The 26,634-nt window shown below is 45.2% G+C and overlaps 2 protein-coding genes across 5 annotated transcripts in view; one reads left to right on the plus strand and one right to left on the minus strand.

Annotated features, from left to right (window-relative positions):
* The window catches only part of LOC139160193 (TNF receptor-associated factor 1-like), a 635,213-nt gene that overhangs the window by 373,345 nt on the left and 235,234 nt on the right, over positions 1–26,634 (plus strand). The gene's annotated exons all lie outside the window — the stretch shown is intronic.
* Positions 1–26,634, minus strand: part of VARS1 (valyl-tRNA synthetase 1) — a 75,825-nt gene that overhangs the window by 5,541 nt on the left and 43,650 nt on the right. For both annotated transcript variants that reach the window (XM_070737806.1, XM_070737807.1), the window contains exons 17-28: positions 25,862–26,020; positions 21,206–21,296; positions 20,088–20,193; positions 18,380–18,450; positions 18,164–18,289; positions 17,219–17,323; positions 13,080–13,148; positions 10,375–10,453; positions 10,147–10,274; positions 8,017–8,172; positions 4,812–5,021; positions 2,768–2,879 (exon numbers count right to left, since the gene is read on the minus strand). In XM_070737806.1, the coding sequence (XP_070593907.1) occupies positions 2,768–2,879; positions 4,812–5,021; positions 8,017–8,172; positions 10,147–10,274; positions 10,375–10,453; positions 13,080–13,148; positions 17,219–17,323; positions 18,164–18,289; positions 18,380–18,450; positions 20,088–20,193; positions 21,206–21,296; positions 25,862–26,020 (1,412 nt within the window). The remainder of the gene's footprint in view (positions 1–2,767; positions 2,880–4,811; positions 5,022–8,016; positions 8,173–10,146; positions 10,275–10,374; positions 10,454–13,079; positions 13,149–17,218; positions 17,324–18,163; positions 18,290–18,379; positions 18,451–20,087; positions 20,194–21,205; positions 21,297–25,861; positions 26,021–26,634) is intronic.

Raw genomic sequence — 26,634 nt, forward strand, 5'->3', positions numbered from 1 at the left:
TTAGATTTTTGATTTGATTTGATTTTATGGGATTTGTATGCCGCCCCTCTCCGTAGACTCGGGGCGGCTAACAACAGTAGTAAACAGTGTATGACAATCCAATATAAACAATTAAAAACCCCTATTGTAAAACCAACATACATACAGACATACCATGCATTAAATTGTAAAGTATCTCAATTCCCCCATGCCTGGTGGCAGAGGTGGGTTTTAAGAAGCTTACGAAAGGCAAGGAGGGTGGGAGCAATTCTAATCTCTGGGGGGAGTTGGTTCCAGAGGGTCGGGGCTGCCACAGAGAAGGCTCTTCCCCTGGGTCCCGCCAAGCGACATTGTTTAGTTGACGGGACCTGGAGAAGACCCACTCTGTGGGACCTAACTGGTCGCTGGGATTCGTGCAGCAGAAGGCGGTCCCTGAGATAGTCTGGGCCGGTGCCATGAAGGGCTTTATAGGTCATAACCAACACTTTGAATTGTGACCGGAAACTGATCGGCAACCAGTGCAGACTGCGGAGTGTTGGTGTAACATGGGCATATTTGGGAAAGCCCATGATTGCTCTCGCAGCTGCATTCTGCACGACCTGAAGTTTCCGAACACTTTTCAAGGGTAGCCCCATGTAGAGAGCATTACAGTAGTTGAGCCTCGAGGTGATGAGGGCATGAGTGACTGTGAGCAGTGACTCCCGGTCCAAATAGGGCCACAACTGGTGCACCAGGCGAACCTGGGCAAACACCCCCCTCGCCACAGCCGAAAGGTGTTTCTCTAATGTGAGCTGTGGATCGAGGAGGACGCCCAAGTTGCGGACCCTCTCTGAGGGGGTCAGTAGTTCCACTCCCCCCAGGATAATGGACGGGCAGATGGAATTGTCCTTGGGAGGCAAAACCCACAGCCACTCCGTCTTATCAAGGTTGAGTCTTAGCCTTCTTAGGGAGTTAACTTCCTGGTTTAGTCATGACCTCTAAGATCAAGAACAGGTAGCTTGTTAAGGGATGGGAAGTTGCATTTTCGGACTCAGGGCCGGATAGAGAGTGGGAAAAAGGAAGTTTGAGAAATAGAGAAGAAACTCAAGCTCGAAGAAAAGTGGAAGAAACAGCTACTGGCTTTCACCACATAGACCTTGTGAACCCCACAACCCTTCTTTCTATCTCTGATAGCCTAGGACACAATCAGTAAAGGAAACATTTGTGGAATGTAGTTTCAGTTAGTACAATCAGCAACTCCATCAACTCCCCCCACTCCCTTCTTATGGCAACTTGAAAGCTTTGCAAGGCCCCAAACTACTCAGAAACTACTACCTTTCAAGTGTCTTTCGCTTTAGTTGGATGTGTCAATTCAACAGAATGGGGTGTCAAAGGGACAAATGTGAAGAAATGAATCCTTCTCCTCTACTGCTTTGGGGTCTGGTGTTTGTCTTCTGACATCTGCAACTACATATTGGCTCCTAGCTCTCTACGCAAAAGCTATTAATCTAGCAGAGGTTTAACACTAAATTAGCATTTTGGGAGATCACCCAAAACCATGCCATGGAAAACTGGTAATTGGTGGCTCCAGAATACTGAACTGAGATGTTGCAAACTACCAGTCCATCTCAATCTATGAAATCACTAAAATCAACATTATCTCCCATTACCAAGTGAAGCCAATACTGTGGAAAATATTTATAGCTGCAGGGATATACCCTGTTTCCCCAAAAATAAGACAGCGTCTTATATTAATTTTTGCTCCCAAAGATGTGCTAAGTCTTATTTTCAGGGGATGTCTTATTTTTTTTCAATGAAGAAAAATTCACATTTATTGCTGAACAAAAAATTGAACATTTATTATATACTGCATAGTAGTTGTTATCACAAACCAGCATAACCAGACAAACTGTGAATCCTGTCAAGAATTTCTTATTACTACCGTACCATTATTTCCATGTACAACTATTATACTTTCTTCAAATATATGTTATATATGTTCTGTTCGGGAATGCTGTGAAACAAAATGTATCCTATGTCTTATTTTCGGGGGATGCCTTATATTAGGCAATTCTATGAAACATCTCCTATGTCTTACTTTCGGGGGTGACTTATTTTTGGGGAAACAGGGTAGCAATAGCAAAAATGCTCAAAAAAATTAAAGGGAACACTTGAACAACACAATATAACTCCAAGTAAATCAAACTTCTGTGAAATCAAACTGTCCACTAAGGAAGCAACACTGATTGACAATCAATTTCACATGTTGTCAGCACATTCAACTTTGTACAGAACAAAGTATTCAATGAGAATATTTCACTCATTCAGATGTAGGATGCGTTCTTTGAGTGTTCCCTTTATTTTTTTTGAGCAGTTAATTTAGACTTATCTACCACTTCAAAATGCTTTACAGCCCTCTCTAAGAGGGCTAAGTCAGCATATTGCTCCCAACAATCTGGATCCTCATTTGACCAACCTCGGAAGGATGGAGGGCTGAGCCAACACTGAGCCTGATGAGATTCGAACTGCCAAACTGCAGGCAGTCTGTAGTCAGCAGAAGTAGCTTGCAGTACTACACACTTACCACTGCACCACCACCACAACTATTAAAGATCTTCTACCTCCTCCAATGAGTCTCCGAGCTAAATGACTTCCAAAAGTTGGCCCGGTTTTCTAACCCATTTTAATTTTTCAGGCAGGGTACTTTCTCCAAACTTTGGCAGGCCTGCAGATTCCAGAATTTCAAAGCCAAAGATACAACCTACATTCAAAGCCTCTCATTCATTTGTGAAAATCCTTCAAAACTCACAGTCAGCTTTGGTTTTGGTAAGGTTGTAGTCCGCCCGGAGGAAGCGCACAGCTTTGATAATGTTCAGCATGAAGTCAAAAGTGCGGTCCAGCTCTTCATTCCTCCAATGGAACTGAAACGAAGGCAGAAGCATGAGTGGGCTCCATGAGTGTGCCTTTCGTCCCCTGTCCAATTGTCTTTCCTTTATCTCATATATCATATATATTTTTTTCCTTTCATATATCTTCTTCTCTATTTTTACATATTATCTTTATATATATTACTTCATGTCTATTCTCTTCCATATGTATTGTGTATTGGACAAACGAATGAATGAATGAATGAATGAATGAATGAATGAATGAATAAATAAATAAATCTCACCACAATGAAAAAGGGACTAAAGAGAACTTCTTTAGTTTCTAAACAGGTGGTTCTCCATTTATGACTGGACTTTTAATGAACTTTTGAAGGCATGGAGGCCTATAAAGCACTCTGGCCATTGTAAATGTGGTCCTGCCCTGCCATGGTCATGCAACTCGGATTGATTGATTGATTGATTTGAATTCCATGCCGCCCAATCCTGAAGGACTTAAGGCGGCTTACAACAAAATATAAAAATACAGTTAACAATTAACAATACAGTTTTATGATCCATCATGGCATTCCGTGGTCTCACATGACAGGCAATGGGATTTTTTTCCCGTCGGAATTCCGGCATTTTTTTTTAACCGGTTGCCAATTATTATTATTTTAAACATTCAGATGAATGGGTTCACTTAATGATGGCTGGGTTTATTTAAGAACAGCAGCATTCACTTAATGGCCACTGTAAAAAGAAAAAGGCTGGAAATAAATTACTTCCGGTCCCTTGACTTATGACTGGATTTATGATCCTAATCATGGTTGAAAGTCAAGGTGTCAGCCCTGGATCCATCTTTGGTCAGAGTTTAGAGCAGAGGTTTTCAATCTGGGGGTTGGGACCCCTTTGAGGGGGGTCGAATGACTGAGGTCACCTAAGACCATGGGAAAAGACAAATTTCCCATGGTGTTAGGAACTAAAGTTTCTATCTTGTCACATACATCCCAGGGACCAATTAGAGCAGTGTTTCCCAACCTTGGTAACTTGAAGATATTTGGACTTCAACTCCCAGAATTCCCCAGCCAGCATTTGCTGGCTGGGGAATTCTGGGAGTTGAAGTCCAGATATCTTCAAATTGCCAAGGTTGGGAAACACTGAATTAGAGCACACAGAGTTGGCCTCCTCCAGGTCCCGTCAGCTAAACAATGCAGGTTGGCGAAACTGTGGAGAAGGGCCTTCTCTGTTGCTGCCCCGGCTTTATGGAATGAATTCCCCCTCTGATGTCCCTACTGCCCCCACCCTGCGGGCTTTTCGTAAGGCCATGAAGACCTGGCTATGCTGAAAGGCCTGGGGGCCCTAAATCAACCACTAGCTTGTCCATGTGTATGAATCGATATGAATAACTAGTACGCGTGTTGCTGAACTATTTTTGAGTTTTAATTAGGGTTTTAGAATTTAGTTTGTTTTTCTTGACTTCTTTTTATTGTTATTGTTACTTGTAATTTTACACTGTTGTAAGCCGCCCTGAGTCCTTCGGGATTGGGCAGCACAGAAGTCAAATAAAATAAATAAATAAATAAATATTCTGGCACCTTGGAACATATTTTTACAATCCGACCAATCAGGCGTTTACAATGGGAGTGTCTCTCTGACTTTCCCGCCAATCAGCTTAAAGCTCTGTTGGGAGAATTGGCACTAGACTTATGGTTGGGGGCCACCACAACATAAGGTACCATATTAAGGGGTCGTGGGATAAGAAAGCTTGAGAGCCGCTGATATAGAGAGATGCCACAGCAGGAACACAAGACACAAATCATAAGTCCACAAGTCTTAAAGATGCCAAGTTTGAGGACCCCTGTTCTAGAAACTCAACATCTTTTGGGTATCATGGTGACCAGAACTGAACTCAGTATTCCAAGTATGATCTTACCAAGGCATTGTATGTCGCCAGCCACAAACGTCAGGTTCTGTTACTCAACTCACCTGCCCAGTAGTAGGGTACGGGGTGACACAGATGCTGGGGGGGTCGGAGAAAGGAGACCTCCGGGGCAGACGCTGAAAGAGTTCCTCCGTGACAAAAGGCATGAAAGGACTGAGGAGACGAAGGCCAGCATCCAAGCAGGTGTAAAGAACATTCTGGGCTGTCCGAATTGCGGCCTGGTCTGATCCGGCAAACACAGGCTTTAGGCACTCCTAAGTGAGGGGAAAAAAGAAAGAATAAAAACATAGGTGATCCTTATTCTTATAGTCTGCATAGCTAGAGGTATAACAAGCAGGAAGAGGGAGATTGTGATCCCCTTATATAGAGCGCTGGTGAGACCACATTTGGAATACTGTGTTCAGTTCTGGAGACCTCACCTACAAAAAGATATTGACAAAATTGAACGGGTCCAAAGACGGGCTACAAGAATGGTGGAAGGTCTTAAGCATAAAACGTATCAGGAAAGACTTAATGAACTCAATCTGTATAGTCTGGAGGACAGAAGGAAAAGGGGGGACATGATCGAAACATTTAAATATTATTTCACTGAAAGAGTAGTAGATCCTTGGAACAAACTTCCAGCAGACGTGGTTGGTAAATCCACCGTAACTGAATTTAAACATGCCTGGGATAAACATATATCCATTGTAAGATAAAATACAGGAAATAGTATAAGGGCAGACTAGATGGACCATGAGGTCTTTTTCTGCCGTCAGTCTTCTATGTTTCTATGTTTCTAGTCCAGGGGCAGCTTGGGGATATTAGATTTGTATGCCACCCCAAGTCTTCGGAGAGGGGCAGCATACAAATCTAAAAAATTATTATTATTATTATTATTATTATTATTATTATTATTATTATTTATTATTATTATTATTATTATTATTATTATTATTATTATTATTATTATTATTTTGGCGGACACCAGGAAACCCACAAGGAGGCTTGTGGAAGAATTAAAAAAGAAGAAACATAAACAGAACTGTTTGCCTGTTGCGGAGTCTATTTGTTTCCCCAATCTGAGCCCCCCTCCATTGGAGGAAACAAGTTCAGTTTTCTGCAGGCCCTGTTGGAAAGGACATATTTCACGGGCAAGCCACAATTATGGCTCCTAACGATGGTCCATATCAGGGTGGTGTCTTCTTTCTGATAATTCAATGGCACAGTGGTTAGAGTGCAGCCCTGCAGCTGTAGTTCAGCAGTTCAAAGGTCGACTCAGCTTTCCATCCTTCTGAGGTGGGGGCAATATGCTGATTCCGTAAACCAATTAGAGAGGGCTGTAAAAGCAACATGAAGCGGTATACAAGTCTAAATGCTATTGCTAATTCACTTCGTTTTTCGCGGGGATGCGTTCCAAGACCACCCGTGAAAAACAAATTTCGGTGAAGTAGAGGAACGATATTTTTTAATGTATTTAATGAGTATTTGGACTTTTAAAACCCACCCTTTGCATTAAACAGCCATTCTATAATGTTTCTCAGCTGGAACTACATGTGATATCCTACCAGTTTCTTTAATACAGTAGTACTGTAGAAGAATTTTATGAATTTCAATGGATTTAAGACCCCTTTCAAAACCTGTGAAGTAGTGAATCCCCAAAAGATGAACCGCAAAGTAGCGAGGGATTAATGTAACTCTGGATCTGACTGAATACCATTAAAAGTCTCTATTAGGACTTATTTAGTGGTGATGACTGCTCCTTAGAAGGCCAGATCCTAAAAATGAAACTCAAATACTTTGGCCACCTAATGGGAAGGAAGGACTCACCAGAGAAGGAGCCTAATGCTGGGAAAGATTGAAGGCAAAAGAAGAATGGAACAACAGAGAACAAGGTGGCTGGATGGAGTAACTGAAGCAGTCGGTGTGAGTCTAGATGGACTCCAGAGGATGGTAGAGAACAGGAAGGCCTGGAGGAACGTTGTCCATGGGGTTGCGATGGGCCAGACACAACTTTGCAACTAACAACAATTGGACTGTATTTTTTTTTCAATACATAGTGATGGGCGAACCCAACGGTGTTCGGGTTTGGCATGTTCGGACGAACTTTACGCAAAATTCAGCCGAACCCGAACCAAACCCAAACTCGAACCAGAACGGAGAATCCCACCAAGAGATTCTAGGGGCGGAGCTTTCACGTCACGTATACCGGCAGGTTGTTAAGGATGCCAAGGGGATCACTTCCTGGATTCCATGGAATCCAGGAAGTCGTCACCTTGGCGTCCTTAGCAACTTGCCGGTGACGTTAAGGCTCCGCCCCCGGAATCTCTTCGTGGGAGGGATTCCCCAGCTCCTTCAAAGGGAGGTCTTCACGTAAAAATAAACATTGTTATTTTTACATGAAAGGACGCCACAGCGGCGCTGCAAGCAAAGAGCGGTCCTTTCATGTAAAAATAAACATGGAATCCAGGAGGTGATCACCTTGGCGTCCTAAGCAACCTGTCGGTGACACCGAACACGACCCCGAACTTTGCCTGGAGTTTAAAAAAAAAATTGGGTTCATGTTCGGCGTGCCGAACACCGCAAAATTCGGTACGGACCCGAATTGTGCGAATTCGGTTCGCCCATCACTATACATAAATAAGTAAAGAATTGTTTCTGTTTTGCTTGAAAGGGGCAGGGATGCACCAGTTGAGTCAATTAGGCCTTTCCTGACTTTTTAGCCCGTGGAGACAAAATGTTCACCATAGCTGATCCTAAGGCCTTATGTAATAGTGCAATATTTGTAACGGGATGTAATGGAAGTACAGTGTTCCCTCAATTTTCACGGGGGATGCGTTCCGAGACCGCCCGCGAAAGTCTAATTTCTGTGAAGCAGAGATGCGAAAGTAAATACACTATTTTTGGCTATGAACAGTATCACAAGCCTTCCCATAACACTTTAAACCCCTAAGTTACAATTTTCCATTCCATTAGCAACCACTTAGATTATAACTCACCATGTTTATTTATTAAAGTTTATTAAAAAAATATTTATTAAAGGCGGATGAAAGTTTGGCGATGACATATGACGTCATCGGGCGGGAAAAACCGTGGTATAGGAGAAAAAACCCGCAAAGTATTTTTTAATTAATATTTTTTAAAAACCGTGGTATAGACTTTTTGCGAAGTTCGAACCCGCGAAAATCGAGGGAACACTGTATTACGCCTCCCAAGATGAAGGCGAATGAGAGCTTGATGGTTCGGGGGGGGGGGGGGTGTCTCACTCACAAGATAGACGTCACACAGCTCGTACAGCCAGAAGTTGTACACTGCGGTGGTGATGCCCGAGAAGTCATAGGCCTGAAATCCCACATCGCATAACTCCACGGCGTGGCTCAGGCGACTCAAGATCCAGAGGTCTACGAGGCTCTCGAAGCCATTGAGCTGCAACAAACAAATCGGATTAGTAAAGAAGAACATTTTGCAAAATCCAGAATAATAAACGTTTGGTACCAATAAAGAATATTTGCACTTCAGGGTTGAAATGAAGGGGGGGGGGGGTACTATATGAGCTTGCTTGTTTTCTTGCAGAAATTTCATTCAGTGCTAGTCTTGACAATGTTGATAATGTTTAGACTAGCACTGAAAACAAGCAAGCTAACAAGAGCACCAAGGACCCATTCATGGGTGAATTCTGTCCGGATATACAAAGCTATGCAGCAGGACTTGACAAGATACCAGAATTTATAGTGTGGCAATTTAGGAATCAGTACAGAGAAATAACGAAGACACAGTTTTCAGTGCAATCAAAATATCTTCTGTCTTAGTCTTCTATTTACAGGAACAACTATATGCAGTAAAGCTTACTTACATGTAGATACTAAACCAATCCAGGTTTCTCCATATCAACACTACAGCTCTAACTCAATAATTAACTGCAATGGTTGCCGATCAGTTTCCGGTCACAATTCAAAGTGTTGGTCATGGCACCGGACCAGGGTATCTGCGAGACCGCCTTCTGCCGCACGAATCCCAGCGGCCGGTTAGGTCCCACAGAGTTGGTCTTCGCCGGGTCCCGTCGACTAAACAATGTCGTCTGGCGGGACCCAGGGGAAGAGCCTTCTCTGTGGCAGCTCCGACTCTCTGGAACCAGCTCCCCCCGGAGATTAGAACTGCCCCCACCCTCCTTGCCTTCCGTAAACTCCTTAAAACTCACCTCTGCCGTCAGGCATGGGGGAATTGAGGCATTCCCCCTCCCTCCCTCCAGGCCTATATAATTTATGTATGGTGTGTCTGTGTGTATGTCCGGTTTAATAATAGGGTTTTAAAATGTTTTTTAAATTTATTAGATTTGTTATGAATTGTCTTATTGTATGGTGTGAGCCACCCCGAGTCTATGAAGAGGGGTGGCATACAAACCTAATAAATAATTAAAAAATAATAATAAATAATAAATACCATATTTTTCAGAATAGAAGACGCACTTTTATCCCACTAAACAAGGCGGAATATTTGGGTGAGTCTTATATACCAAATGTAGCTTTTTTGAAACTTTTTTTCGCCACCGGGATTGTTTTTATTGCTACTCCCTCCAAAAAAGTTTTTTTCAGCCCTAACGAGGTGCTAACCACCTTCCTGGCTTGAAGGATTTTTAAATTGCTACTCCAAAGAAGGTTTTTCTAGCCCTAAGTCTTTGCAGGCTTATTTTCATTGCTACTCCCTCCAAATATTTTTTTTCCCACCCTAACCAGGGGTTAAAATAATGTGATGAATCTGATCAGACTAAGGACACTATCCAGATGAATACCTGATATAGATTTTTTCCCTAATTTCCTCCTCCAAAACTAAGGTATGTCTTATATGCTCTGAAAAATATGGTAGTTATAACTTGAGGACTATCTCTATTTATCACTCGAGCCTATAGACCAGAATCTCGTCAACTGAGTTCACATATGAATTGGTATTAGATAAGGGTCAATGGAATTCAAGGGAGGCTAGACTTGAATTGTTTGTGGCAACGTAAGGATTCTAACCTGATGACATGTTTAACTCTGCCCATCCCAGCCTCATTTGCTCTTCTACAAAAAATGGAAAGGAGAATCTTACAGTGGTTCTCAATGCCGCGACCCCTGAATACAGTTCCTCATGTTGTGGTGACCCCCAACCATAAATCTAGCACCCATTCTCCCAACAGAGCTTTAAGCTGATTGGCAGGAAGGTCAGAGGGATCCCCCACTGTAAACGCCTGATTGGTCTGATTGTAAAAATATATTCCAAGGTGCCAGAATAGAAGCTTTAGTTCCTAACACTATGGGAAATTTGTCTTTTCCCATGCTCTTAGGCGACCCCTGTGAAACGGTTGTTTGACTCCCCCAAAGGGGTCCTGACCCCCAGGTTATTCTAGAAGAATAGGCTTACCTCTGGGCTGGGGGGTGGTTGGAATCCCTCCCCAAGACCACGGATGGCAAACCTGGTGGCGTTCCAGAGTTTGTTGCAGAAATACCGGTAGCCCAGAATCCGATTCACATCCAGGTTTATATCACGGCCTGAAGCGGGAAGAACAAATGAGGAGCATTATGGCGGCAAGGCTAGGAATACGGTCACAATTATTTGAGCCAGGCTCTCAAGCAGAGGCCAGAAACATACCTTGAGTTGTGTAAGCACAGAGAGCAAACCGAAGGGCATCTGTCCCGCATTCTGGGATCCCGTTGGGGTAATCTGATTTCTGCAAAGCAAGCACCGAAGATACACATTTGATCTTATAAGGGGATTTTTTCCCCTTCCAATTTCAAAATCGCCTCTCTAAAAATTGTATGCAGGTACTTCGGTGACCTTCAACCGCAATTGAGCCCAAAATTTCCACTGCTAAGCCAGACGGTCGTTAAGCGAGCTTTGCCTCATTTTGCAACCTGTCTTGCCACAATTGTTAAATGAGTCACTGCAGATCATTATGTTACCGTGTTTCCCCGATAGTAAGACCCCCCCGATTGTAAGACATATGGGGGGTTTCAGGGGGGTCGGCTTATATAAGCCATACCCCGAAAGTAAGACATATGTCTTACTTTCGGGGAAACACGGTATAAACGGTATTGCGGGGGGGGGGGGCGATGACATTGCTTCCAAGCTCCCCGCGCGCCCCTCGCCTTCGCTCGCCGCGGCCTCTTCCACCGCCTCTTCCCCTGCCGAAGCTCAGCTGCAAGCGGCCAGCGAGGCCGCTTGCAGCTTCGCTCGCCTTCCAAGCTCCCCGCGCGCCTTCGCATTCTCCCCGCGCGCCTTCGCCTTCCAAGCTCCCCGCGCGCATTGCTTCCAAGCTCCCCGCGCGCCTTCGCATTCTCCCCGCGCGCCTTCGCCTTCCAAGCTCCCCGCGCGCATTGCTTCCAAGCTCCCCGCGCGCCTTCGCTCGCCTTCGCTCGCCACCGCCTCTTCCCCTGCCGAAGCTCAGCTGCAAGCGGCCAGCGAGGCCGATCGGATCCGAGGCGAGCGGCCGGAGCTGCGCCCTCCTTCGCCCGCCTCCTTTCCGCTCGCCTCGGAGCCGAGCGGCCTCGCTGGCCGCTTGCAGCTGAGCCTCGGCAGGGGAAGAGGCGGTGGCGCCGCGGCGAGCGAAGGCGAGGGGCGCGCAGGGAGCTGCGCCCTCCTTTCCGGCAGCTCCCTGCGTGCCCCTCGCCTTCGCTCGCCGCGGCGCCACCGCCTCTTCCCCTGCCGAGGCTCAGCTGCAAGCGGCTCCGAGGCGAGCGGAAAGGAGGCGGGCGAAGGAGGGCGCAGCTCCGGCCGCTCGCCTCGGATCCGATCGGCCTCGCTGGCCGCTTGCAGCTGAGCTTCGGCAGGGGAAGAGGCGGTGGCGAGCGAAGGCGAGCGAAGGCGCGCGGGGAGCTTGGAAGCAATGCGCGCGGGGAGCTTGGAAGGCGAAGGCGCACGGGGAGAATGCGAAGGCGCGCGGGGAGCTTGGAAGCAATGCGCGCGGGGAGCTTGGAAGGCGAAGGCGCGCGGGGAGATGTAAGACATACCCCCAAAGTAAGACACAGTGGGGCTTTTGGGGGTAAAAAGATAGTAAGACACTGCCTTACTATCGGGGAAACACGGTAGTAACACGGTTGTAAAGTGAATCTGGATCCCCCATTGACTTTCTTCGTCAGGAGCTGATCTCACATGACCCCGAGACACTGCAACCGTCATAAATGTGAGTCAACTGCCAGGTGTCCAAATTTTGATCACAGTGACTGTGGGGATGCTGCAATGTGAAAAATGATCACAAGTCGCTGTCTCCTGGGCTGTTATAATAATAATTAATAATAATAATTTATTGGATTTGTATGCTGCCCCTCTCCGTAGACTCGGGGTGGCTAACAACGATAAAAACAGCATGTGACAATCCAATAATAAAACAGCTAAAAACCCTTATTTATAAAAAAACAAACATACACACAAACATACCATGCATAACTTGTAATGGCCTAGGGGGAAGGAATATCTCAATTCCCCCATGCCTGGCGGTATAAATGAGTCTTGAGTAGTTTACGAAAGACAGGGAGGGTGGGGGCAATTCTAATCTCCGGGGGGAGTTGGTTCCAGAGGGCCGGGACCGCCACAGAGAAGGCTCTTCCCCTGGGGTCCGCCAAACAACATTGTTTAGTCGACAGGACCCGGAGAAGGCCAACTCTGTGGGACCTTATCGGTCGCTGGCATTCGTGTGGTAGCTCTGAACGGTCACTAAATGAATATGTTGTAAGTCAAGGAGTACTTGTACAATCCTTACATTTCAAGCAAGAAAGCCCAAACGGGAAATTCCATGAGAAGATACACAAATAATATACAAATAATATATTCTCGATGAGTGTGACCATTTTTGCATTGCTACCGGTACAGATAAGGATGCTGCACTGGTAGCAAGAGTTGTGCAGCACATGCCGCTTCCCTTCTCATGCGCGCATGCCCCCAGCTTGTTTTGGCTTCTGCGCATGCGCAGGAAGTAAAATATTGTGAGGGGACACATGCAAGAGAGAGATTTCAGTGATTTTTTTTTGCTTCTGCGCATACGCAGGCAGCAAAAATCTCGTGAGGCGATGCGCGCAAGAGAGAGATTTTGGCTACTTTTTTTTGCTTCTGCGCATGTGTGGAAGCAAAAAAATTTCCGAAATGTCACACGCAAGATTGACATTGCGGAAGCGAAGTGCTGGGAATCAGAATCTGCCGGAGTGTGATGTATTATTTAAACCTAAAGCTGCTGAAGAAAAAAGGGAAATATGTTCAGAGAAACAACCACTTTGTGCCACCCCCAAATGCAACCAAAGAAACATCTGCTTGAGGCCTATCAACGTGAGGTAAACGCTAAAGGTTAATAGAAAAATATATACCTGCCCCTTTTTGGCTCGCTCCAGCTCAAGTGGGTCCAAATTGCTGTCTAGCAACCGAGCATGTAGACCCTACAGAGACAGAGAGGGGAAAAAAATTGTGGTGTAAATTCAATTCAATTTATTAGATTTGTATGCTGCCCCTCTCCGAAGATATTAGTGTTCTGCCAAGCTCTATGGTATGAGTCTCCCGAAAATTCAAACACACACACCCTTGAAATTTCAAAAACAATGTTCTTTATCACAAAAATTCAAAAGAAACAAAGCACCCTTTTTGTATTGCAGAGAGCGCTCGTCCCAAAACAACCTGGTAGTCTGTACAATCCCCTTAATCAGTCCTTAAATACTTAGCAGCTGTGAAGGAACATCACAGCCCTCCTTCTTCCACGAAGTGAGACCCCCACACTTTGTTCTGCTTTGGTTTCAAAGTCGTGAAAAATCAACAAAGTCTGGAAACAGCAAGGCACGGTCCTGAAGAAACAACGATCAGATAATCTTCCACAACGGCCAAGCCAGCACGCTGCTATTTATATCAGCAGCTCTAATTACTTGAGCCCCACCCAAACACAGGTGGCCTCTCTTATCTCCTGTAATATTTCTTCAATTGGTCTCTTCGATGCATAATTCTGCGCATGAGTGGGTCTAACACTTCCTCATCCAAATCGACTGAAGATAATGGAGATTGGCTTCCTGGGCTGTGTGCCAAGCCCCCCTCTTCCATGTCACCCCCACCTCCTTCTTCGTCCGAGGAAACTGCACTACCTGACTCTGTCGGCAATAAAACAGGCCTATGACATGTTGACGTTTTCCCTGCATCCACCTCCACATTCCTTGGGGCAGGAGCTGGGCCAGAGAAGCAACCACAACATATTAGTATAGTGTTATACATCTTGAATAAGATGCCTATAAGGCTGTGCTAAGAGAAACCTCATTTGCAATCTTTCTCCAATCTGGGGGGGTGAGGGAAGGTGGATTCCATTCAAATCTTTATTGTCACTGCACAACATACCGTATTTTTCAGAGTATAAGACACAGCTTCCCTCACTCCACTTAAAAGAGGCTGGCAATACAGTAATACCTCATCTTATGAACTTAATTGGTTCCCGGAGGAGGTTCGTAAGGCGAAAGGTTCGTAAGACGAAACAATGTTTCCCATAAGAAACAATGTAAAATCAATTCATGCGTGCAAGAAACCACCACCACCCCGCAAAAATGGCACTTCGCTGTCGCCTTTTGAAACAGCTGGGGGGCTTCTCAGTGTCCTCCTGAACTCGAACGCCAAACCTGAACTTTTGCCAAACTTCTGGGTTCGGCGTTCGGGCGGCGGGTTCGTAAGACGGAAAAAGTTCGGAAAGAAGAGGCAAAAAATTTCCGAACCCCACGTTCATATCTCAGAAAGTTCGTATGACGATGGGTTCGTATGACAATGTACCACTGTATTGGTGCATCTTATACACCGAATACAGACCATTTTTGGCCTTTGGAATCCCCGCCCCCACTCAACCTATTTTCGTGAAAAATAGGCCCATTTTTGCAAATGGGGCATGCAGGGAGTTTGGGAGACTGGCAGAGTGCTCCTCGGTTTCACAGAAAGGACAATAACTTGTTTTTCTTACTTACCTCTTTGAAATCTAATACACCGGTGCGTCTTATAGTCCAAAAAATATGATATGTACAATGAGATTCCCTCGGTGTACCCCCCTCCAACACAATACAACTCACAGTGAAGACACAAAAAAACCCCAAAACAATAAATCATATTAGCAATAGCATTTAGACTTATATACCGCTTCGTAGTGCTTTTACAGCCCTCTCTAAGCGGTTTACAGAATCAACATATTTCCCCAAACAATCTGGGTCCTCATTTTACCCACCTTGGAAGGATGAAAGGCTGAGTCAACCTTTGAGCCGGTGGTGAGATTTGAACTGCTGAACTACAGCTAGCAGTTAGCTGAAATAGCCTGCAGTGCTGCACTCTAACCACTGCGCCACCCTGGCTCTTAACAAACACCCAGTCCTATTGCTCCAGTGTGAATAGATTACATGTTGCCCCAGCCCTGCAAGTCCATTGTACTATGTAGTTATGATGTTATTTCACATACAGCAGTCTGACAGTCCATGGATAAAAACGGCTATTCAGCCCTGTTTGTGTGGCTGACTATGCTTGTATATCTCCTTCCCGACGGTAGGAGGGTAAAGAAGTGCTGACCAGGGTGTGAGTCGTCCCTGAGGATCTTCCTTACTCTTCTAACGCAGCGAGAAGGAGGAGGAGGAGGAAGTGGAGGAGGAAATGGAGAAGGAGGAGGAGAAGAGGAGGGGGAAGGAGAGGAGGAAGAGAAAGAGAAGGAGAAGAAGAGGAAAAAGAAAAGAAGAAGAAGAAGGGAGGAAATGGAGAAGGAGAAGAGGAGGAGGAGGAGGTGGAGAAGAAGAGGAGGAAGAGAAGGAGAAGGAGGAGAAGAAGAGGAGGTAAAGAAAAGGAGGAGGAGGTGGAGAAGAAGAGGAGGAAGAGGAGGAGGAGGAGAAGGAAGAGAAGAAAAAGAAGAAGAAGAAGAAGAAGAAAAAGAAGAAGAAGAAAGGAGGAAATGGAGAAGGAGGAGGAGGAGGAAAAGGAGGAGAAGAAGAGGAGGTGGAGAAGAAAAGGAGGAGGTGGAGAAGAAGGAGGATGACGACGACAACAACAATATCAACCTAGTTGGTTCCCTAGTAATGTCAGGCTATCCCTGCCCACGCTCCTTTGCAGCCTTTGCAAGCTGAAGAAAGTAGCCTCGAGAAACCTACCCAACTGAACCTACTGAACTATGACAAAGCTAAAGATGACCACAGCCCACTCCATCCCTTGCAGCAGCTGAGACTGTAGGCCGCAACAACTGAGGTGAAAAGTTGAAACTCAGGTCTGCCTGCCGGGTATTAACCACAGCTGACGCCTCCTGACGCCTCCTGCCCAGCCCGCGCTTCCTCTTCGCAGCCATTCATAGGTTTCCAACTGATCTGAAAAAAGAACCAGGTTTCCGATTCTCAGGGCTGCCAACCACAAGAAGAATTGAGGGGGTCCTTGGTGCTCTCTGAGCTTGATTGTTTTCTCTTACCAAACCGCCTTGCCCTAATGGTGCTACCTAGTTTGGTAATGAAACGTCTTAGAGAAAGCCACCAAGCTCAGAGAGGACCAAGACCAACTCGTTCCAACTCTTGAGCTACAGATAGTCTCCTCTATCAGTGCAATAGTGTAATACGAGCCGAGGTGGCGCAGTGGGTAGAGTGCAGTACTGCAGGCCGCTAAAGCTGACTGCTAGTGCTGCAGGTCAGCAGTTCAAATCTCATCACCGGCTCAAGGTTGACTCAGCCTTCCATCCTTCCGAGGTGGGTAAACTGAGGACCCCGGGTTTTATTATTTATTTATTTATTGGATTTGTATGCCGCCCCTCTCCGAGGACGCGGGGCGTCTCACAACATAGCAAACAATATACAATGTACAAATCTAAAAATCCAATTAATTTCACTAGGAAAAAAACTTTAAAACTCTACTAACATTTAAAATAATTCATTCCCATTCACACCGCAAAATATACTAATTTGTCGGCCAGGGGACTAGGGTCTAATGGCCCCAAGCCTGGCGGCAGAGACAGGTCTTTAAGCTTTTACGGAAGGCGAGGAGGGTGGGGGCAGTACGAATCTCTGGGGGGAGCTGATTCCAAAGGGCAGGGCCCCCCACAGAGAAGGCTCTTCCCCTAGGTCCCGCCAAGCAACATTATCTAGTTGATGGGACCTGAAGAAGGCCGACTCTTTGGGACCTAACCGGTCGCTGGGATTCATGCGGCATAAGGCGGTCCTGCAGGTATTCTGGCCCGATGCCATGTAGGGCTTGTTGGGAGGCAATATGGTGGCTCTGTTAAAAAGTGATATTGCTAACACGTTGTAAGCCGCCCTGAGTCTAAGGAGAAAGGCGGCATTAAAAAAATAAAATAAAATAAAATAAAATAAAATAAAATAGTAAAGTAAAGTAAAGTAAAGTAAAGTAAAGTAAGGTAAAGTAAAATAAAATCAACAAACAGACAAACAAACAAACAAACAAACAGGAATCGAAACAGCATCTTGCAGCTCCATCTTCTGGGCTACCAGCTGAGAGCCCACAAATGGTGGCTCACCTCCAGAGTAATGCCCGTGATCACATCCAAGGGATCGATGACATTTCCCAGTGATTTGCTCATCTTCCTGCCATGGGCATCGCGAATAACAGCATGGAGGTAAACCTGGAAAGGAAGCAAGGAAAATTGTTACATTTTGAGGCAATGCAGTTTGGAAACCCATCTCAAAGAGGTTTGATCTTTGATTTTTTCGAGCCCTAGCTCCAAAGACGGGGGTTAAGCACGGCCATTTATGAACAACAATTGTATATCTTCCTGTGTCATGTTACATTCCCTAAAGCCCTAAATGGCTCAGGACCAGACTATTTACGGGACCACCTCCTCCCTCATTGCAGCCAGTAAGGGCCCACAGAGTTGGCCTTCTCCGGGTCCCATCCACCAAATAATGTCCGTTGGCAGGACCTCGGGAAAGAGCCTTCTCTGTGGCGGCTCCAAGCCTGTGGAACCAACTGACTCTAGAGATCTATACTATCTCCACCTTGGAAAGCTGTTAAAACCTGACTTTTCCAGCGAGCCTGGAATTAGGTTGATTGCAAGTATGGGCACTGTTTTATTGTATTGTTGATTTTTATTATTAGATTTTAACTGTTTTTATTGTTGTTGTATTTATTCCTATTGTTAGCCGCTCAGAGTCCGTTTGGAATGAGCGGCATATAAATATGATAAATAAATGCATCTGGGCAGCACGAAACAGCCACAAAGTTCAACTCAAGAATGTGGTGAGACTCAGACTGTAGGTTTTTGAGCTTCAGTTCACTCAAGGTTTTTGTGTTGCCTCAAGGAGGACTTATTCCTACAATTGCATGACTAGCTCCATGTGATATAGACGGGACAGCGCATTATATTGGGGTGGGTGGGTGAAATTGGCCTTCTTGCAATTAAGGGGTGATGGAAAAGTGGAGAAGAACTCACACAACCGGCAGGAACAAGATGTCCATTTCTCACCTCTTTGAAGGGTAGCTTTCCTGTCAGCGTGAGGCCCAACATAACCATACGGGCCACCCAAAAGAACAGAATGTCGTGGCCAGTCTCCAGGAGAGTTCCAGGGTAAAAAACCTGAAGATCTTCGCCCTTGAAAGAACAAGACGCAAAGGGTGAGCAAGATTTTGAAGAGCGAAAAAAATGAGCACCTACATCTTCGCCTCCGTCACGGTCACTTACAGAATTGGGCCACCCGAAGATGGAGAAAGGGAACAGGCCGGAGGAGAACCACGTGTCCAGGACGTCCTCATCTGGAAGAAGGACATTAAGAAAGGCAGACAGATTAGAGCAGAAGACTCCAGCCTTGCCAACTTTAAGATTTGTGGACTTCAACTCCCAGAATTCCTCAGGCAGCAAAGCAAAGCTGGATGAGGAATTCTGGGAGTTGAAGCCCACAAGTCTTAAAGATGCCAAGGTTGGAAAGAGACTCCTGGATTGAGTTGGACTTCGCTTTCCATGTTTAACTTCTAAGTAGTTTAGTTTTGATTTTTTTTTCCAAGGGAAAAGTATATTTCACAGCCTGGCTTCCAAACCTTGGAACCCTCCAGAGATGTTGGCTTGCAATACCCAATCAGGTGAGCTGGGAATTCTGGGACTTGCATCTCACTATATCTGGATAGATGCAGGGGGAATCTTTAGTTCTTCAGAGGTAGAACTTTTGTGACATGGAATGTGAAAGTGAGGTTTACATAGCACTTCAAAGGGTAAAGTTTTGTCTGGGTCAATGTCCCTAATTAAAATTTCAGCATCTCCAGTTGGCAGGGGCTCAAACGAAGAAACAGGAGGCAAAAGTGTTTACCTGAGCCTCCTTTAAGGAGAATTTGGTTTGGCTATGCATATAAGACACTAGAAACATAGAAACATAGAAGACTGACGGCAGAAAAAGACCTCATGGTCCATCTAGTCTGCCCTTATACTATTTCCTGTATTTTATCTTACAATGGATATATGTTTATCCCAGGCATGTTTAAATTCAGTTACTGTGGATTTACCAACCACGTCTGCTGGAAGTTTGTTCCAAGGATCTACTACTCTTTCAATAAAATAATATTTTCTCATGTTGCTTTTGATCTTTCCCCCAACTAACTTCAGATTGTGTCCCCTTGTTCTTGTGTTCACTTTCCTATTAAAAACACTTCCCTCCTGAACCTTATTTAACCCTTTAACATATTTAAATGTTTCGATCACGTCCCCCCTTTTCCTTCTGTCCTCCAGACTATACAGATTGAGTTCATTAAGTCTTTCCTGATACGATTTATGCTCAAGACCTTCCACCATTCTTGTAACCCGTCTTTGGACCCGTTCAATTTTGTCAATATCTTTTTGTAGGTGAGGTCTCCAGAACTGAACACAGTACTCCAAATGTGGTCTCACCAGCGCTCTAAGTTACTAGCAAGCAGTAACTCTTTTGACAGATTAAAATCACACAGCAACAGATAAGAATTGGCTACGGGGAAGTGAAGATCCCATAACAAGTTCAGAAGAATTTGACTAATCATAGAATGCCAGAAGTAAGGACAGAAGTAAAAAAAAACCCTATGTGCTCTACATGGGGATACCCTTAAAGAACGTTTGGAGATGTCAACTAATCCAGAATGCAGCCACGTGAGTCCCGTCGACCAAACAGTGTCAGCTGGCGGGACTATGGGGGAGAGCCTTCTCTGTGGGGGCTCCGGCTCTCTGGAACCAACTTCCCCCGGAGATCCACACTGCCCCCACCCTCCTGGCCTTCCGAAAGGCCCTGGATTTGATTTATGCAACAAACTGACATAGTGGTGGTGGGATGGGGTGTGACCCTTTGGTTCAAAGTTTCAATAGAGGAAATGTGATGGTTGACCTTGTTTCCAAATTCCTTTGCCCACAATTTTCCCGTTTCCGGTCTCCCTACCTTGCTGGAGGGAGATCTTATCCGGGCTGATGTTGAAGGCTTTGGCTGCCTTTTCTTTGGCTTCTTCCTTGCTCCGACCACTCACCCAGTATTTGCCATCCACATCCTGCAGAATTCGGGAAGGTAAGCAACCCATCAACAAAAGTTTTGTTCAATGTTAAATAATGTCAAAAGTATCCAATGGATTTTCCATGCTGCACCGAGTCAAAATTGTTAATATCCATCATAGTTCACTGTTCTTAATCACACCAAATATCCTGCTTCAAGGAGAGCAAGTTTGGCCTACTGGTTAAGGCACCCAGGCCAGAAACCGGGAGACCATAAGGTCGAATCCTGAGTTAGCCAAGAATACCAGCTGGGTGACTTTGGGCCATTCCGTCTCTCTCTCAGCCCAACCCACTTCACAAGATTGTAGCTATGGGGAAAATTGGAGGGAGAAAGGACGACAGTATTTGTGAAAATACTAAAAGTGAAATACAAGTAAATAATAAAAAAGGTTTGTATATACTTGTGTTACCGGTAGGTGTTATGCAAAATCAGAAATTGAATTAATTTTACAAACACGGACTATTTTATGTTAGTTCTTGATATCTCCTCTAGAGGTCTAAGTCTACGGAGAGGGGCAGCATACAAATTTAAGAAAGAAAGAAAGAAAGAAAGAAAGAAAGAAAGAAAGAAAGAAAGAAAGAAAGAAAGAAAGAAAGAATTCGACAATCATCTTAAGAAACATTCATTGGTCAGGGGGAAGATCTAGAAACCCCAGGCCTGGTGGCAAAGATGAGTTTTAAAACTCTTTCGGAAGGCAAGGAGGGTGAGGGCATTGCGAATCTCTGGGGGCAGCTGATTCCAGAGGGCCGGGGCCCCCACAGAGAAGGCTCTTCCCCTAGGTCCTGCCAGCCAACATTGTTTGGTTGAAGGGACCCTAAAGAGATCACCTCTGTGGGACCTCACCGGTCGCTGGGATTTGTGCAGCAGAAGGAGGTCTCGGAGATAATCTCAAAATAGGCCTTTATTGGAACAGCAAATATGCACGTATGTATGTATTCATTAAATGTCTTTTACTTGGGAATTAGGGTTTTTCTACCAGTTTATAGCCCAAGTGGCCCAGAAAATCCTACCTCTCCCGCTGGCACAGAAGGGTCATCAATAGTCACAAAATATGCTGGAATACGGTGGCCCCACCAGAGCTGCCGAGAAATACACCAATCCCTACGACAAGGGAAAGAATTAGCAAAGCTGCAGTCCAAGACTTCTCAAAGTTTTAGCAATTTAACAAACACAGATTCTAAGTCGGTGGTTCTCAACCTGGGAGTCGGGACCCCTTTGGGGATCGAACGACTGTATCACAGGGGTCGCCTAAGACCAAAGGAAAAAACAAATTTCCCATGGTGTTGAGAAATAAAGTTTCTATTCTGGCACCTTGGAACATATTTTTACAATCTGAGCAATCAGGTGTTTACAGTGGGGGTGTCCCTCTGACCTTCCTGCCAATCAGCTTCAAGCTCTGTTGGGAGAACTGGCGCTAGACTTATGGCTGGGGGTCACCACAACATGAGGAACTGTATTAAGAGGTCGCGGCATTAGAAAGGTTGAGAACCACTGTAAAAGGTGGGGAGGGGGAGTCCAATACATAAATAAACAATTCCTTTTGTGGAAGAGAAGCTAGGCAGGATGAAAAGGTGAGGAAGCAGCTGGAACAACTGTAGTAAGAACCAAATCACTACCATTCTCAGTTTCCAATTATATTTAACATTATAGGTAGCCCCCAACTTACAACCATTTATTTATTTATTGGATTTGTATGCCGCCCCTCTCCGTAGACTCGGGGTGGCTAACAACAGTAATAAAAACAGCATGTAACAATCCAATACTAAAACAACTTAAAAAAACTCCTTATTATAAAACCAAACATACATACAAACATACCATGCATTAAAATGTAAAGGCCTAGGGGGAAAGAATATCTCAGTTCCCCCCATGCATGGCGGCAAAGGTGGGTTTTAAGAAGCTTACGAAAGGCAAGGAGGGTGGAGGCAATTCTAATCACTGTGGGGAGTTGGTTCCAGAGGGCCGGGGCCGCCACAGAGAAGGCTCTTCCTTGTTTGTTAGTTATAACACCACAGAAAAAAAGTGACCTATGACTGTTTCTTTTTTTCACACTTATGACCGTTGTAGCATACCCATGGTCAAGTGATCAAAATGTGAATGCTTGGCAACTGGCTCATATTTATGACATTTGCAGTGTCCCGGGCTCACATGCTCACCTTTTGTAACCTTCTGCCAAGCAAAGTCAGTGGGGAATCCTGGTTCACTTTAACAACCGGGTTACTAACTTAATCGGTGATTCGCTTAAGAACCGTGGCGAGAAAGTTTGTCAAATGGGACAAAACCCACTGTCTTGTTTAGTGACAGAAATTTGGGGCTCAATTGAGGTCGTAGGTCGAGGACGACTTCTAAATCATCTGTACTATTTAGAAAACGAGTCACAATTCGCAGCGTTAACTATACATGCTAAAGCAGGGGTGTTGAACTCAATTTCATCGAGGGCCGCCTCAGGTTTCTGTTTGACCTCGGAGGTGGGCGTGGTCAGGGTGGGTGGGGCCAGTTTGACATCACTCGAGTCATCGGGGCACCTATGGCGGCCTGAGCACTCTGCCAGCAGAAATGGGTTCCCAAGCTCCATTTTGGGCTGTGATGGCCTGCTGGAAGCTCTTGCAGCCAAAAACAGAGTCTGGGAGGGCTGTGCACGGCCCTCCTGAGCCCCATTTTCACTGGCAGAGGCGCCTGAGGGCCAGTCCTTCACTGTTTCCAGAGTGGCCCTGTGGGCCATAACTAAGCACCTTGCGGCCCAAACCTAGTACTGCGAAATGGTATATGAGTCTAAGTGTGATTGTTATGCTATGTGCATATTGTTCCCAACAAATATGAGTCTCTCATTTTAATAACCTCAGAAGGATGGAAGCCTTGAGCCCCATCAGACTTGAACTCTAGATTGCGGGCGAGGTTTTTTTTTCCTGCAATAACTGCACTTTAACCACTGTGTCACCAAAGGCATTGCAATGTTCTATACAAGAAGTGGAGCTTACCGTGCAAAAGCAAACCAAACCTGGAGGTGCCTTTATTCCTCCAGCTATTTGCTTACATGGTCACTGCGTTCACGTACCTTGCTAAACACCCACTTTAAAAATTTAATTTAATTTAAGATATTCTACTTCTATGCCGCCCAATCCGGTAGGACTCAGGGCGGCTTATGACAATACAGAACAATACAATAATACAATAATAAAAAGTCAAATATTAATAACAGGGTGTCCAGGGGAAAAGCATTTTGAAGTTCCTTGATATTTCCCGGACATTTCCCAATAACTTGAGATCTAGTTAAATCGCGATCGTAGATGACGTCATACAAAACGGCTAAGCCGTGGAGAAATATCAGTAGCTGAAGAAGCAAGTTGTTGCCACAGTTATGCTCATTTTTGCTTGACTCTGCCAGGCAGCGCGATCCATTTTTTTTAACATGATTTTTCCCTGACTTTTAAACATTTTAATAGTTTGTTTTCCCCCCTGATTTATTCTGGTTTTTTCACTAATTCCCTGATAATTCCCTGATATTTCCCGAACCGCCGATTTCCCTGATCATTCACTGATTTCCCTCTTTTCCAGGTTTGCTGGACACCCTGTAATAATAATTATAAAACCCCATTATAAACCCATACTAAAATAACCCCCTATAAAATCCCTAAGTCCAATCTAACAACATACATACCAATCAAACATGATTTGGCTGTGCCTGGTGTTAAGATTCACGGCCCCCAGGCCTGTCGGCAAAGCCAGGTCTTGACAGCTTTTCGAAAGGCCAGTAGAGTGGGAGCAGTGCGAAGGTTGGGGGTGGGGAGTTGGTTCCATAGAGCCGGGGCAGCTACAGAAAAGGCCCTCCCTCACGATCCCGCCAACTTGCATTGCTTAGTCGATGGGACCTGGAGAAGGCCGACTGTGCAATCTTATTGGTCTCTGGGAGGTATGTGGCAGGAGGCGGTCCCGTAAAAAGTCAGGCCCTAAGCCATGTAGGGCTTTATAGGGGATAACCAAAAAAAGAATCACGGCTTCCTTCAACGGCAGCTTTGCTCGTTCACAATATTAAGATGCAGCAGGTTGAATTCACACAGCTCACCAAGCCAAAAACACAATGGGTGTCTGGATGGGTGTCAACAGACTCAAACTCAACCCAGATAAGACAGAGTGGCTGTGGGCTGTGCCTCCCAAGGACAATTCCATCTGTCCGTCCATAACCCTGGGGGGGGGGGGGAATTATTGACCCCCTCAGAGAGGGTCCGCAACTTGGGCATCCTCCTCGATCCACAGCTCACATTAGAGAACCATCTTTCAGCTGTGGCGAGGGGGACGTTTGCCCAGGTTCGCCTGGTGCACCAGTTGCGGCCCTATCTGGACCGGGACTCACTGCTCAGTCACTCATGCCCTCATCACCTCGAGATTCGATTACTGTAACGCTCTCTACATGGGGCTACCTTTGAAAAGTGTTCGGAAACTTCAGATCATGCAGAATGCAGCTGCGAGAGCAATCATGGGCTTCCCAAGGTATGCCCATGTTACACCAACACTCCGCAGTCTGCATTGGTTGCCGATCAATTTCCAGTCACAATTCAAAGTGTTGGTTATGACCTATAAAGCCCTTCATAGCATCGGACCAGAATATCTCTGGGACCGCCTTCTGCCGCACGAATCCCAGCGACTGATTAGGTTCCACAGAGTTGGCCTTCTCCGGGTCCTGTCAACTAAACAATGTCGTTTGGCAGGTCCCAGGGGAAGAGCCTTCTCTGTGGCGGCCCCGACCCTCTGGAGCCAGCTCCCCCCTGAGATTAGAACTGCCCCCACCCTCCTTGCCTTTCCTAAACTCCTTAAAACCCACCTCTGCCGTCAGGCATGGGGGAATTGAGACATCTCCCCTGGGCCTATACAATTCATGTATGGCAGTAATTTTCAACCTTTTTTGAGCCATGGCACATTTTTTACATTTACAAAACCCTGGGGCACATTGGGGTGGGTGGGGGGGGCTAAAAAAAGTTTGGACAAATTTTTTTTCACTCTCTTCCTCCCTTTCGCTCTATTTGTCTCTCCCTCCCTATTTCTCTCCCTTCTTCTTTTTCTCTCTCTCTCCATCCCTTTCTTTCTCTCTTCCTTCCTTCCTCTTTTTTGCTCTTTCTCCCTCCCTCCCTACCTCCCTCTATGTCTTCCTCTCTCCCACCTTCCCTTCCCCCCCTCTCTCTTTCTTTCTCTCTTTCTTTCTTTCTTTCTCTCTCTTGCTCTCTTGCTTTCTCTCTCTTGTTCTGTTTCTCTTTCTCTCTCTCTCTCTCTTTCTTTCTTTCTCTCTTGTTTTCTTTCTCTCTTTCTTTCTTTCTTTCTCTCTCTCTTTCTTTCTCTCGTTTTCTTTCTCTCTGAGCTTCGCGGCACACCTGACCATGTCTCACGGCACACTAGTGTGCCGCGGCACGCTGGTTGAAAAACACTGATGTATGGTATATTTGTGTGTATGTCTGCTTTAATAACGGGTTTTTTTAAAAAATGTTTTTAAATTATTAGATTTGTCCTGAATTGTTTTATTGTTGTTGTAAGCCGTCCCGAGTCTACGGAGAAGGGCAGTATACAAATCTAATAAAATAAATAAATAAAATAAACCAATCACCGAATGGATTAATAATGGGGGGTGAGTAAAGCGATAGTGTCAGAGAAGTGAGGCAATTATGCAAGCGTCTCACCTGATATTGTCCATCCAAGTGAACCAGGTTTTGAGGTGGAAATCTGGAATAATGCGCACATCGCCCCGGCGCACCGCCTCGGCTGCAGCCCGGGCCATCGTGTCGCAGCGCACGTACCACTGGGGCTTCAGCAGAGGTTCCACTATGTCTTTGGAGCGGCTTCAAGAGTATCGGGGAGAGAAAGCCGAAAAGATAAGTTAGATGAGGCTTTGCAATAGGGTTAGAACAAGTAGGCCTGATTTAGCGACTGCCTTGTTAGTGACCATTTGCAAAGACAACAGGGATGAACAAGTTGTTCGGATATACTGAGATACGCAGCAGGACTTGTCTAGATACCAGAATTTATAGGGTGGCAATTTAAGAACCAGTGCAGATAAATAACGAAGACACTTTTGTAGAAAACAATAGTAAACAGTTTTACCCTTCAGTGCAAGCAAAATACAGTGCTCAAAAAAATAAAGGGAACACTCAAATAACACATCCTAGATCTGAATGAATGAAATATTCTCATTGAATACTTTATTCTGTACAAAGTTGAATATGCTGACAACAAAATAAAATTGATTGTCAATCCGTGTTGCTTCTTAAGTGGACAGTTTGATTTCACAAAGTTTGGTTTACTTGGAATTATATTCTGTTGTTTAAGTGTTCCCTTTATTTTTTTGAGCAGTGTATCCTCTGTCTTAGTCTTAAATATTTACAGGAACAAACTTTGCTTTAACTGTTGCCAAGGTTGGGAAACACTGATCTAGAAAAGACCATTTTTCACATGC

The sequence above is a fragment of the Erythrolamprus reginae genome, chromosome 2 (genome assembly GCF_031021105.1).
Source record: "Erythrolamprus reginae isolate rEryReg1 chromosome 2, rEryReg1.hap1, whole genome shotgun sequence".
NCBI lineage: Eukaryota > Metazoa > Chordata > Lepidosauria > Squamata > Dipsadidae > Erythrolamprus > Erythrolamprus reginae.